The following is a 15225-nucleotide window of genomic DNA, read 5'->3' on the forward strand; positions in this document are numbered from 1 at the left end:
ATGTTTTACTGATCGAAAATAAAGATCCGCTGTAATATTTTGTGCTTTAAGCGATGTAGAACTCTTTAAGTGAGCTGAACCATGACCATACAAATGTTATAATTAGCTACTATGTAAATGTAGCCTCAGGAAAGGGTCTTACTTCACTGATGACTATAAACAATGGAATTCCTGAGCCTCAAAGAGACTTATGAAGGAGCCTCTTGGGTGGAAGGGTCAAGGCACCTGGAAAAGGTTGGGTTCTCCTACAGCTGGAATGAATTTGCATAACATTGAGAAGTTTTCTTCAGATAGAAATCCTTTATCTCTATCATTTCTGGACTAAAATAATGGGTTTGCTGTGGGTTAATATAGTGGGTACATTATGAGCTTGTTACTGTGGCCCAGTTGTGAGGAGGTTTGACTGGGCTTAAGGAAGGCTGACAAAATAACCTCAACTCTGGAGGAAAGCCAATTCTCCAAGATGTTTTTTTAAGTCCAGACGGCATAAATTTTGAGTTACTTAATATTTTCCTCCATCAAGTTGCATAAGAATGTCCAAAATAACATAGCTTTTTTGTAGCTTTAGAAAATATCTACAGAGAAAAAGCCAAAGTAAATACCTTTCTGCAGACAAGTTAGTTTTGTTAAAAGCAATGAATTAATAGTCAGAATTGTTCATGAATAAAGGAATGATCTTTTCATATGTAAATTAAGTAATGCTTTGGTGAAGGTATTTTAAAAGTGTTTGAGTGTGAAAGGTATGAATAATTAGACAATAGTTTATATCTACAACTGTGCAGGATTTTCATGTTATGTAATGAAATCACAGACATTTCATAACTGAGTTCTAAATGTACAGTTTGTACTTCTTTTGTTATACAATGAGACTTTGTGAATATCTGAAATATGATGAGAACTCGACAATAAATTACATTTTTAAATAAAGTACAAATACACTTGCTATCCTGTTTGCTCAAGGCAGTGAATAGCTGAGCCCTATAGAGCATGAAGATCCCAGGTTCCAGCTAATACTCCAACTGTTTTATAGATGATTGTGTTTCCAATTAGGTAACATCAAAAGGTCTCCAAATTGGATGAGTTTCAGTATGAGAATAATAAGTCGGTTGAAGATTTATGTTTAGCTTTTAGATGTCACAAGCACATTTGATGTTATCTCACTTGTATTTAACCACACTAAAGGCATAAGTTGTAGAACACCATTACAGAAGCAATTTTCTCGTTTCTTTGACTCTTTCAATCTAATTTTGGTGTTCTGGAAGTTGAAATGGACTCCTTGTTAAAGATTTTTCTTAAAACTACTTTTCAAAGAGTGTTGTATAAACCTCATACAAGACTCTGATAGGTTAGTAATTGGCTTGGTTACATTTATGCTGTTCTTTGTGGATATGACATACTTGGGCAATCTTCCATATTGTCGGCTAGATGCTAGTGTCATTTCCATACTGAAACAACTGACTGAGTCACTGAGGGCAGCACATAGTTGAAGAGGGGAGCCAAAGATGGAAATTAAGAGTACACCAGATCTATTGCAACCCCTATGTCTTCTGTGGTGACCTGCAGTGTAATATTGTTGATTACAAGCAGCAATCCCAACTGCTCCATCCTCCTCTCTTTTTTTTATTCGTTCATGGGATGTGAGTGTCGCTGGCGAGGCCAGCATTTATTGCTCATCCCTAATTGCCCTTGAAAAGCTGGTGGTGAGCCGCTTTCTTGAGCCGCTGAAGTCCGTGTGGTGAAGGTTCTCCCACAGTGCTGTTAAGAAGGGAGTTCCAGGATTTTGACCCAGCGACGATGAAGGAATTTGCTGACCTTCCTACCCAGTGTGCCTACTGGGGGCTAATCTTGCTAACCTCATCCCGGCCCGCTCACCCCTCCCACCACTGACCCTGTAGACTCTGCCAGCAAATCAACAATTATCACCTCTCTTCGCATCTCTCTCCAGAATGTCTGTTCACTTGCAAACAGGGCCGTTTCCATCTATGACCTTATTGTGGATGATTGCATTGATATCAAGGCCTTGACGAAAACTTGGATCACAGGTGATGACACATTCCCCCTTACTGAAGCCTCCCTGCCTGACTATACTTTTCAACACATGCCCCACCCAAACCACCACACCTTGGTCTGTCCCATTACTTCTCTGGCACCTTCTCCTCCTTTGAGCACCTCACTTTGTTCCACCCCCCTCACCTCTCCTTTAAAATATCGATCTCTACCACTCACCCATGTACCACCCCACGTTTCTCACCGAGAAATGCTCACCCCTATTCTCCCTCCCTTTGCACCAAGCGACTTCTCATCCGTGATTTAAACATTCATCTCAACTAACCTTGCCCTCGCTCCTCTGAGTTCACTGCCTCCTGTCCCCCCTTAATCCCTCTCTCCATACAAACTCTCCTTCCCATATACCCTCCGACCTTGCCATCTCACATGGCTTCCCTATTCCAACATCTCAGTCATGGACAAAGCCATCTCTGATCACTTCCTTGTATCACTCACATCCCCCTTTCAACCCCACTTCCTTCTGTGTCTGTCCCTCGAAAAAAACTCTTCCCCGCCACAAGTCACTTACAATGGCACTTTCAATCTTCCAACTGTCTAGCCATTGGCCATCCATTCACCACGATATTTCTGCAGCTATTAATTTTCTCAATCACACCCTTAACTCCGCCTTTCATTCCCTTACTCTCTCCCAACCTAGTCATTCCCACACTACCATCTTCACTCCATTAAGTCCAAGAGGCATACACTTAAATGTATATGGCGCAAAACTGGTTTAGCCATATCTGGCTGGACCACATTAAGCACTATCAGGTCATGCTCTCCTCTGCCAAAACTGCTTACAACTCCAGGATCATCCTGGAATGCAAAGATAACCCCCGGCTTCTTTTCTCCACTACCTACTGTCTCCTTAAACCCCTCTCCCCTGCCCCTTCCACCCTCACCTCCAACAACAATGGCAAGGAGCTCATGGACGGGATCTTGATAAATTGGGCCAGTGGGCCGATGAATGGCAGATGGAGTTTAATTTAGATAAATGTGAGGTGATGCATTTTGGTAGATCGAATTGGGCCAGGACCTACTCCGTTAATGGTAGGGCGATGGGGAGAGTTATAGAACAAAGAGATCTAGGAGTACAGGTTCATAGCTCCTTGAAAGTGGAGTCACAGGTGTATAGGGTGGTGAAGAAGGCATTCGGCATGCTTGGTTTCATTGGTCAGAACATTGAATACAGGAGTTGGGATGTCTTGTTGAAGTTGTACAAGACATTAGTAAGGCCACACTTGGAATACTGTGTACAGTTCTGGTCACCCTATTATAGAAAGGATATTATTAAACTAGAAAAAGTGCAGAAAAGATTTACTACGATGCTACCGGGACTTGATGGTTTGACTTATAGGGAGAGGTTGGATAGACTGAGACTTTTTTCCCTGGAGAGTAGGAGGTTTAGGGGAGATCTTACAGAAGTCTATAAAATAATGAGGGGCATAGATAAGGTAGATAGTCAAAATCTTTTCCCAAAGGTCGGGGAGTCTATAACGAGGGGGCATAGATTTAAGTGAGAGGGGAGAGATACAAAAGGGTCCAGAGGGGCAATTTTTTCACTCAAAGGGTGGTGAGTGTCTGGGATGAGCTGCCAGAGGCAGTAGTAGAGGCGGGTACAATTTTGTCTTTTAAAAAGCATTTGGACAGTTACATGGGTAAGATGGGTATAGAGGGATATGGGCCAAGTGCAGGCAATTGGGACTAGCTTAGTGGTATAAACTGGACGACATGGACATGTTGGGCCGAAGGGCCTGTTTCCATGTTGTAAACTTCTATTCTATGACTTTGTCACGAAGATCGAGAGCATCTATCAGCTACCTCAGCAGTATCCCTCCTCTTCAAAAAAAACACCCTTGACCCCTCTGTCCTTGCAAACTACCACGCCATCTCCAACCTCACTTTCCTCTCTGAAGTCCTGAAATGTGTTGTCGCCTCCCAAATCCATGCCCATCTTTCCCACAACTCCATGTTTGAATCTCTCCAATCTTGTTTCCACCCCTACCACAGCTTTGAAATGGCCCTAATTTGTCACAAATGACATCCTCTGTGACTGTGACCATGTTGCACTATCCCTCCTCATACTTATCAACCTCTCTGTAGCTGTTGAAGCTAAGAGAAACTGCCGTTGTCTGATTCCATTCCTGCAATTGCTTCTTTTCTCGCCCCTGCATCATTACCTATGGAGTCCCCCAAGAATCTATTCTTGGCCCCCTCCTATTTTTCATTTATATGTTGCCCCTCAGCAATTTCATCCAAAAACATGACGTTAGATTCTACATGTACGCTGATGACACCCAGCTCCACCTCACCACCACCTCTCTCGATCCTTCCACTGTCTCTGTGTTGTCAGTGTTGGATGAACCACCATTTCCTCCAATTAAACACTGGTCAGACTGAAGCCACTGTCTTCATCCTCCGTCACAAACTCCATTTCCTCGCCACCGATTCCATTCCTCTCCCTGGCCACCGTCTCAGGCTGAACCAGACTGTTCACACCTGAGCCCCTATTTAACCCTGAGCTGAGCTTCCGACTCCATATCTTCTCCATCCCAAAAAAACGCCTACTTTCACCTCCGTAACATTGCCCGCCTCCGCCCTTGCATCTGTTACTGAAACTCTTTTCTATGGTTTTGTAACCTCCAGATTCATTTATTCCAATGCTCTCCTGGCCGGCCTCCTGTCTTCGACTCTCGATAAACTTGAGCTTGTATTCTAACCCACACCAAGTCCTGTTCACCCACCACCCTTGTGCTTGCTGACCTACATTGGCTCCTGGTCCACCAACACCTTAATTTTAAAATTCTGATCCTCCTGTTCAAATCTCTCCATGGCCTCGCCCCTCCCTATCAAAGTAACTTACTCCGGCCCTACAACCCTCCATGAACTCTGCGTTCCTCCAACTCCAACTTTTGTGCATTCCCCAATTCTTTCACCCCACCATTGGTGGTTGTCCCTTCAGCTGTATAGGCTCTAAACTCTGGAATTCCGTACCTGAACCTTTCTGTCTCTCCACCTCCTCCTTAAAACTTACCTTGTTGACCAAGCATTTAGTCACCTTCCCCAGAGTCACCTTCTTTGGCTCTTGTCAATTTTTGTCTTCTTACCCTCCTGTGAAGCACCTTGGGACGGCTTTCTACGTTGAAGGCGGTATATAAAGGCATGTTGCTGTATATTGCACGTTAACAGGGGCTTCATAAATCTGCGATTATACTGAAGGAGAGCTGAAGCTCGCAGTTTATATTTAATCGTGTAAATACTTTTGAGAAACGAATGAACCGCATGTGAGAAATCAAACTGACCATATACCTGATGTTACAGAGAGCCATTAATTAAAGTACCCTGGGAAGGGGTATTGTTGTATATTGAAGCGGAAAATTGGGAGTGGTGACGTACTGAGCGGGGAGGAGAGAAGGCTGGTGCACTCCATGAAACCCCACTGGATTTTGTTGTGCTGTCGAAGACGGGTGTTGCTGAACAGTACTTCACATATTTCCTTGACGGAAAATTTCTCAACATCACAGCCGAATGGCTCGGTTCGTGCAGTGGCTGTTACTGTGGGTCTGCTACATTGAAGCATACGGAATAGTCTCAAACCTGGAGAAAAGCGAGTTGACCAAGTTGTTGGGTAAGTGGAGCCAGCAGGCCTGCAGAAAAAGCTTCCGGTGTCCAGGCAGGTTGGGGACGGACAGGAGAGGCTGCAGATTAATGAGACTGTGCTGAGGGCGAAGTGGGAAGACGGCACGGCTCAGAGAAGCACTGTGATTCTTCAGTGGGCTAGAAGGAATGTAGGAGTGAACTTCAGCTGTCTGCTTACAAAACGCGAGAAGTTTGCATGAAGTAATTAAAATCAGAAAGAATGATAAAAAGAGGCTTTCCCACCTAATGACACACAAACATTAAATGTTTAAACTTGCGTACTATGTTAATTTGCATGTTTAAATTTGACTAACATTTTGTTTTGAACATGTCCTTCAGTTAAACAGATTGGTGGCCGCAGAGTCGTTTGTTGTTAAGTTTTTATTCCTTTTTAATTTCTAAATGTTTCTGTTGCAGCTCCTGGTAACAAAAATAAATTTGGGTCGAATATTCCTGTGCGGAAGAATTTATTTAACTCTGGTTTCTCATACTCGTTTTCATGTGCTTTTTAACATTATTTTCCTGATCATTCTGGCGTCGCATGCTTCAACTCGGCGGCGACTTCATTTCAATCAAAAAGTACATAGTATAATTCAGGAGTTCACTTGCATTGCTGCACATTTTTTTTGTAAAGTTTCCATTGTGTAATATAGTCGAGTGAAAATATTTGCTCTGATTTTATTTTATAACACTAAGAATTTAGTTTTGTTTTTGCAGATTAAATGGATACTAGAAGCGTCCAAGGATGTTGGCAGTTTTCAGCTTAAATAGGCAGTGCAGTCTAGTTTTACAGTTTATAGATTTGGAAATGTATGAGTGCTAAAACGTGTCATTTATTATTTGCACATATAATACATTTTAGAAATATACAGATACTCATTTTCAGATTGAGATTTAAATCTTGATTTTTAAAAATATTTTTAAGATTCTTTTCCCTTCAACAAAAGTTCACCCCCTTTTAAAAAAAAGCCGTTTTAATTTATGTATACGCACACCAGCGATGTGGGTTGTAATCTGAGACAGAACTTTTTTTAGTTAACCATATGAAATTATTACTGAATAGAGCAAAATTGAAAGAGTTAGCATATTTTATTTCATAATGTATTAGGAAAATAAGGAAGGGGAAAAGTCAGTAGTTGAGTATATAGCTAAATATTGTGCTGGTGAAAAATGAGGAGTTATTACCTGTAAAACTGCTAATAGTTACTGGTGATAATGGAAAAATAGGAGACATAGGAACAGTTTATGAAACTGTGTTTAAAAAGCTGAATCTCATGGGTACTTCATAAATTAAAGCAAAATCTACTCTTCCAAAACACTAAAAATTTACTGGCTAGAGAGCAGAATGCTGTGCTTTGTGTACAAGCACACATGCCATAGAGGTCTTCCCGGTTGTTGGAGTCCAAGTCACAGTCTGCAGCATAACCAGTTAACTGCAAATCCTGTGCTGCACCTACTTGTCAGTAACTGGTAATCCACTATAAGAGCTACAATGACATTGGATAAATGTGCTATTCCTTTTCCCCATGCTGTATGTCCTTGAGATTCTCAGTGCAAGATTAAAAGTCGAACGATATAAACTACAGACTGTGATTTCCATAAATAACATTTTAATCTTTAACTGCATATAGATGAAATTCTGTCTCAAATAAATAAAGAAAATATAATTTATGACAAATAATACTTTCAGTCATATGTATGCATGATTTGAATCCAACTCCTGTCTGCTGTAAGAACCTCCATAGCTGTGTGAAAATCTGACTTTACTTTTTTAAAATTTACATAGCCAAAGGTTGTATCAGCAAGGAAAGCAACCAATTAAAGAACAGGTCCCGGAGTTTCCTCTGCATTTGCACCCAGGTTACAAATCTCTCCAGGTGCAAATTGCATGGCTTAAATATTGCAGAATTTTGGGCGTACTGAGTTACATGTACACAATACGGCCAAGTCTCCTCTATCTTTTACGTCCATCCATCAAACCGTTCGTCTGAACAAATCTCTGCCCCACAAAACTGGCCACACCTCCAACTCTCAAATGCGAGTATCCTCCAGTTGCACTTGTTTGGGGGTCTCTTAACATTGCGACCAGATTGTTAGGCGCACAGGCAGCCATGGTCACCCGAAGCAAGCTCAGATCAGCTGCCCAGGAGAGAATCGACGCCTCCATTATCTTTTGCTGCTACAGAAAGCAATTTTACCGGCCCAGAGAGCATACAGGCCTCTACTGACATTCCAAAAGATGTCTGAGGAGCTGACTGAGCCCTGGCTGCGCTTCACAAAGGGCGCCCTCGATCCACAAGCTTCAGAGCCTTAACAGTGGATCCTTCCAGGCATAAAGTCACTCATAAAAGACTGTTGGCTAGAGTTGAAGCTCATGGAATTGAGAGCAAATTATTGACCTGGTTAGGAAATTGGCTGAGCGGCAGGAGACAGAGTAGGGATAATGGGCAGGTACTCAAATTGGCAGGATGTGAGTAGTGGTGTCCCACAGGGATCTGTGCTGGGGCCTCAACTATTCACTATTTATTAATGACTTAGATGACGGATAGAGAGCCACATATCCAAGTTTGCTGATGACACAAAGATAGGCAGCATTGTAAGCAGTGTAGATGGAAGCATAAAATTACAGAGCTATTAATAGATTAAGTGGGCAAAACTGTGGCAAATGGACTTCAGTGTAAGCAAGTGTGAGGTCATCCACTTTGGATCGAAAAAGGATAAATCAGTGTACTTTTTTAATAGCGAAAAGCTGGAAACAATGGAGGTCTAAAGAGACTTAGGGGTCCATGTACATATATCATTAAAATGTCATGGACAGGGACAGAAAATAAATAAAAAGACTAATGGAATGCTGGTCTTTATATCCAGAGGACTAGAATACAAGGAGGTAGAAGTTATGCTACGGCTATGCAAAGCCCTGGTTAAACCACACCTGGAGTACTGTATTCAGTTCTGAGCACAGCATCTTAAAAAGGATATATTGGCCTTGGAGGGAGTGCAGTGTAGATTTACTAGAATGATACCTGGACTCCATTGGTTAAATTATGAGGAGAGATTACACAAACGAGGCTTGTATTCCCTGGAATTTAGAAGAATAAGGGGTGATTTGGTTGAAGTTTCCAAGATATTAAGGGAACCGATAGGGTAGATAGAGATAAACTATTTCCTCTGGTTGGGGATTCCAGGACTAGAGGACATAGCCTAAAAATTAGAGCCAGGACTTTCAAGAGTGAAGTTAGGAAACACTTCTATATGCAGAGGGTGATAGAATTTTGGAACTCTCTTCCACAAGCGGCAGTTGATGCTCGCTCAATTGTTAATCTTAAATCTGAGATTGATAGATTTTTGTTAGCCCCATATCTGTTCATACCTTTGCTTAAGGCGGGTATATGGAGTTAGGACACAGATCAGCCATGATCTCATTAAATGGTGGAACAGGCTTGAGGGGCTAAATGGCCTACTCGTGTTCCTATGTTCCACAGGGGACCTGTAGTGAAGCACAGCATTCGACAGGTGACTGATGCCCTGTTCCGTAGGGCTGGGCAGTTCATTAAACTTGGAACGTCTGTGGTGGAGCAAAGACAGACAGCACTAAACTTTTACAGAATTGCTGGCTTCCCCATAGTGCTTGGAGCGAATGACGGAACACGTGTGATGTTGAAGGCTTCCCTTCAGAACCCGCAAAGCTACCTAAACAGAACGGGCTTCCACTCCCTCAATATGCAGACAGTCTGTGACGTCCGGTTGCACATCCTACATTTGAACGCAAAGTATGCAGGTGCCTGCCACGATGCTTTCATTGTGCCCAATGCAGTAATAGCCCCAGTTGCCATGCTGATGACTCCCTTTCGCGTCCCACAGATCGAAGTGGAGGAGAGGTACAACCAAGTGCATGTGTCCACCAGGTAGGTCATCGAGTGAACCATGGGGGCACTGAAGAGCCGCTTCAGTTGCTTGGAAAGGTCTGGAGGCATACTTCAATGCACCCCAGAGAGAGTAGCAAGGATCACTGTAGTGAGCTGCGCCCTGCATAACTTTGCCATGACTTAAGGTCTGGACGGCGACATACCGGGAGAGGAGCCAATAGAAGCAGAAGATACTGCGCTGCAGGAGCTGGAGCAAAGGGACATGGCACGTCCGCAGGAGGCATCGCTTCGAGAGAGCAAGGCTTGTGGCACAGACTTTCATCCAATGAGCACTCAACGCAGAGGTCTAAACCAGAAGACGACTCGGACAGAGACAGCTCTCTTCAAATTCAAATAAAGTTTTATTACAAGAATGTTGATGTGTAAATTGTTGACTACAAATACAAAAGTTGGATTAAAAAATTAAACTTCGGTTAGAATTTTCCAAAAAAAGTCCATTAATATACCCTAAGAAACATGTTTAAATAACAATGTGTTTACTTTAAATGTAAAACTCTTTTTAGAAATTTGAAAAACATTTATAAAAACATTATTTTAAACTTTAATCAAACATTCGGGGTCGGCCATTTAGGACTGAGATGAGGAGTAATTTCTACACTCAGAGGGTGGTGAATCTTTGGAATTCTCAACCCCAGAGGGATGTGGATGTTGAGTCCTTGAATATGTTCAAGGCTGAGATGGATAGATTTTTGGATTCGAAGGGAATCAAGAGATATGGGGATCGGGCGGGAAAGTGGATTTGAGGTCGAACATCAGCCATGATCTTGTTGAATGGCGGAGCAGGCTCGAGCGGCTGTATGGCCTACACCTGCTCCTGTTTCTTATGTTCTTATTCGAACAGCTGTAAACCTGAGTTAGGAACATACGAACATAGGAAAAGGAGTAGGCCATTCAGCCCCTCGTGCCTGCTCCGCCATTTGATAAGATCATGGCTGATCTGTGATCTAACTCCATATACCTGCCTTTGGCCCATATCCCTTAATACCTTTGGTTGCCAAAAAGCTATCTATCTCACATTTAAATTTAGCAATTGAGCTAGTATCAATTGCCGTTTGCGGAAGAGAGTTCCAAACTTCTACCACCCTTTGTGTGTAGAAATGTTTTCTAATCTCACTCCTGAAAGGTCTGGCTCTAATTTTTAGACTGTGCCTCCTACTCCTAAAATCCCCAACCAGCGGAAATAGTTTCTCTCTATCCACCCTATCCGTTCCCCTTAATATCTTATAAACTTCGATCAGATCACCCCATAACCTTCGAAACTCGAGAGAATACAACCCCAATTTGTGTAATCTCTCCTCGTAACTTAACCCTTGACGTCCGGGTATCATTCTAGTAAACCTACGCTGCCCTCCCTCCAAGGCCAATATGTCCTTCCGAAGGTGCGGTGCCCAGAACTGCTCACAGTACTCCAGGTGCGGTCTAACCAGGATTTTGTATAGCTGCAGCATAACTTCTGCCCCCTTGTACTCCAGTCTTCTAGATATAAAGGCGAGCATTCCATTAGCCTTCTTGATTATTTTCTGCACCTGTTCATGACACTTCAATGATCCATGTACCTGAATCCCTAAGTCCCTTTGGACATCCACTGTTTTTAACTTTTTACCACTTAGAAAGTACCCTGTTCTATCCTTTTTTGATCCAATGTGGATGACCTCACATTTGTCTACACTGAATTCCATTTGCCACAGTTTTGCCCATTCACCTAATCTATCAATATCGCTTTGTAATTTTATGTTTTCATCTACACTGCTTACAATGCCACCAATCTTTGTGTCATCGGCAAACTTAGATATGAGACTTTCTATGCCTTCATCTAAGTCGTTAATAAATATTGTGAATAATTGAGGCCCCAAGACAGATCCCTGCGGGACTCCACTCGTCACATCCTGCCAATGTGAGTACCTTCCCATTATCCCTACACTCTGTCGCCTTTCGCTCAGCCAACTTCCTAACCAAGTCCGTACTTTTCCCTCGATTCCATGGGCTTCTGCCTTAGCTAAGAGTCTCTTATGTGGGACCTTATCAAATGCCTTCTGGAAGTCCATATAAATAACATCCATTGATATTCCCCTGTCCACTACTTAAGTCACCTCTTCAAAAAATTCAATCAAGTTTGTCAGGCACGACCTACCTTTCACAAATCCATGCTGGCTTTCTCTGATTAACTGAAAATTCTCGAGGTGTTCAGTCACCTTTATCCTTAATTATAGACTCCAGCATTTTCCTCACAACAGATGTTAGGCTAACTGGTCTATAATTCCCTGGTTTCCCTCTCCTTTCTTAAAAAGCGGAGTGACCTGTGCAATTTTCCAATCCAGAGGGACAGTTCCTGAATCTAGAGAACTTTGAAAGATTATAGTTAGGGCATCCGCAATGTGGTCACCTACTTCCTTTAAAACCCTGGGATGGAAACCATCTGGTCCTGGGGATTTGTCACTCTTTAGTGCTATTATTTTCTTCATTACTGTTGCTTTACTTATGTTAATTTTATCGAGTCCCTGTCCCTGATTCAATATTAGTTTTCTTGGGATTTCCGGCATGCTATCCTCTTTTTCGACTGTAAATACTGACGCAAAGTAATTGTTCAACATGTCTGCCATTTCCCCATTGTCAATGACAATATCCCCACTTTCAGTTTTTAAGGGGCCAACACTGCTCCTGACCGCCCTCTTTTTCCTAATATAACTATAAAAGTTCTTCGTATTGGTTTTGATATCGCTTGCGAGTTTCTTTTCATACTCTCTTTTTGTAGCCCTTACTATCTGTTTTGTGACCCTTTGTTGATCTTTGTATCTTTCCCATTCGCCAGGATCTGTGCCATTTTTTGCCTTTTTGTATGCCCTTTCCTTATGTCTTATACTGTCCCTTACCTCTTTAGTTGTCCATGGCTGTTTTTTTTGGCAAGTAGAGCTCTTGCCCCTCAGGGGTATAAACCGATTCTGTATCACGTTAAATGTTTCTTTTAACATTTCCCACTGATCATCAGTCGTTTTACCCATTAACAGATTTGCCCAGTTTACTGTGGATAGTCTCTGTCTCATCCCATTGAAGTCGGCCTTACCCAAGTCTAGAATCTTAGCAGCTGATTCACTTTTTTCCCTTTCAAACACTACATTGAACTCGATCATGTTATGATCACTATTGGATAGATGTTCACGCACAGTTAAGCCGTTAACTAAATCTGGTTCATTACTCATTACTAAATCTAGTATGGCTTGCCCCCTTGTTGCCTCTAGGACATACTGCTGTAAAACCATTTTAACCATGGTGTTCAATAAATGTAAACCCTTGAATTTGTGGGCAAAGAGATCCTGAGCTGCCTCATGCAGCTGGCAGTGTGCCTGTTGTTGTGAGGCCCAGGGTGGTTTTGCCGCCTATATTCAAGAGAGGTGGAAACATCAGCCACTTGGATCACGCAAGCTGTCCTCCCAATGCGATCTTGTTCTACAGCCTCATCCAGCACCCTGAGGGATGGAACGATGGCAGCCATGAGATCCCGCAGGGCCTCAGCAAGAGACTGAAAGCCATGGCTCTTTTCTTCCTCCAGTCTGTCACCTAAAGCCTGAAGAGCTGAAGTCTGAGCTTCCATCAAGGTGGGGGCCCCGACTGTTCCATCATTGTCCCCTATCAGGACAATGATATCCCAATGCAGCAGTCAACTGGTGGATTGGCTCTTTCAGCTACAGCATCGCCTGTTCCATGCTGTTGCTGAGCAGTACAGCAGACTTGGAGGCCGGACCCACAACGAACTCCATGTTTCTGTTGATGGAGCCCAGAGTCCTTATGCCCCTTGGATGCTCCACCAGCAGGTGCCTGTTCAAGCCTATAACTGTCAAGCCAGACTCCACTGACTCCCAGTCCGTGGCCTCCTTCTGACTGGTCTCTTCAGAGAGACAGCGGCATCTCCTCCTCCTTGAAATTGGATTCAGACGCATGGGAGCTCACCTGGCGTTCGTTCAGCTCAGTGTAATGTCTCTGAACTGGTACCCGGTTGAGGAGAGTCGGTTGACTCAGTCTCTGCTTGGGGTTGGCTTGAAGTTGTGGTGGAGGCTGTACTCCCAGTAAGGAGCAGAGGTGTAGAACTTTGGCTTTCCATTGGCCCCTGCTCTTCGCAGCTCAATGGGCACGATCTGCATGACAAAGCCAGAGTCCTCTTTCCCCCATCCCCCCTTCTCCAGAAGCTGCTCCCCCTTCCTTTGCCACGCTCTGGCCAACTCCTCTTCCTCGTTGCCCTCCTCCTCCACAGCAGCTACCTTCCCGCATCTTGGCTGACCTGCAGGAAGAAAAACAGGGTTAAAATGGTTTTCCTTGCCAGTGCTGAGATGCCCAATGAGGGTGTGAAGCCTCATCACAGCCTTGGTCCAAACATGGACAAAAGAGCTGAATTCCAGAGGTGAGGTGAGAGTGACTGCCCTTGACATCAAGGCAGCATTTGACCGAGTGTGGCACCAAGGAGCCCTCGTAAAATTGAAGTCAATGGGAATCGGGGAAAACTCTCCAGTGGCTGGAGTCATACCTAGCACAAAGGAAGATGGTGGTGGTTGTTGGAGGCCAATCATCTCAGCCCCAGGACATTGTTGCAGGAGTTCCTCATGGCAGTGTCCTAGGCCCAACCATCTTCAGCTGCTTCATTAATGACCATCCCTCCATGATAAGGTCAGAAATGGGAATGTTCGCTGATGATTGCACAGTATTCAGTTTCATTCGCAACCCCTCAGATAATGAAGCAGTCCGTGCTCGCATGCAGCAAAACCTGCACAACATCCAGGCTTGGGCTGATAAATGGCAAGTAACATTCATGCCAGACAAGTGCCAGGCAATGACCATCTCCAACAAGAGAGAGTCTAACCACCTCCCCTTGACATTCAACAGCATTACCGTCGCCGAATCTCCCCACCATCAACATCCTGGGGGTCACCATTGACCAGAAACTTAACTGGAACAGCCACATAAATACTGTGGCTACAAGAGCAGGTCAGAGGCTGGGTATTCTGCGGCAAGTGACTCACCTCCTGACTCCCCAAAGCCTTTCCACCATCTACAAGGCACAAGTCAGGAGTGTGATGGAATACTCTCCACTTGCCTGGATGAGTGCAGCTCCATCAACACTCAAGAAGCTCGACACCATCCAGGACAAAGAAGCCTGATTGATTGGCACCCCATCCTCCACCCTAAACATTCGCTTCCTTCACCACCGGCGCACTGTGGCTGCAGTGTGTACCATCCACAGGATACACTGCAGCATCTCGCCAAGGCTTCTTCAACAGCGCCTCCCAAACCCGCGACCTCTATCACCTAAAAGGGCAGCAGGCACATGGGAACAACTCCACCTGCACGTTCCCCTCCAAGTCACACACCATCCCGACTTGGAAGTATATCACCGTTCCTTCATGGTCGCTGGGTCAAAATCCTGGAACTCCCTTCCTAACAGCTCTGTGTGAGAACCTTCACCACACGGACTGCAGTGGTTCAAGAAGGCAGCTCACCACCACCTTTTCAAGGGCAATTAGGGATGGGCAATAAATGCTGGCTCGCCAGCTATGCCCACATCCCATTAACGAATAAAAAAAAAGCCTGAGCCACTGTCCTGTCCTAGTAAGTGGACAAGTACTCA

At 43.8% G+C, this 15225-nt stretch overlaps 1 protein-coding gene across 2 annotated transcripts in view; it reads left to right on the forward strand.

The window, feature by feature from the left end:
• The first annotated feature begins 5456 nt into the window (after nt 1–5456).
• pla2r1 (phospholipase A2 receptor 1) overlaps nt 5457–15225 on the forward strand; it is a 95196-nt gene continuing 85427 nt past the window's right edge. For both annotated transcript variants that reach the window (XM_067987398.1, XM_067987399.1), the window contains exon 1: nt 5457–5674. In XM_067987398.1, the coding sequence (XP_067843499.1) occupies nt 5575–5674 (100 nt within the window). In that variant the 5' untranslated portion in view covers nt 5457–5574. The remainder of the gene's footprint in view (nt 5675–15225) is intronic.

Source organism: Heptranchias perlo, chromosome 7 (genome assembly GCF_035084215.1).
Source record: "Heptranchias perlo isolate sHepPer1 chromosome 7, sHepPer1.hap1, whole genome shotgun sequence".
Lineage (NCBI taxonomy): Eukaryota > Metazoa > Chordata > Chondrichthyes > Hexanchiformes > Hexanchidae > Heptranchias > Heptranchias perlo.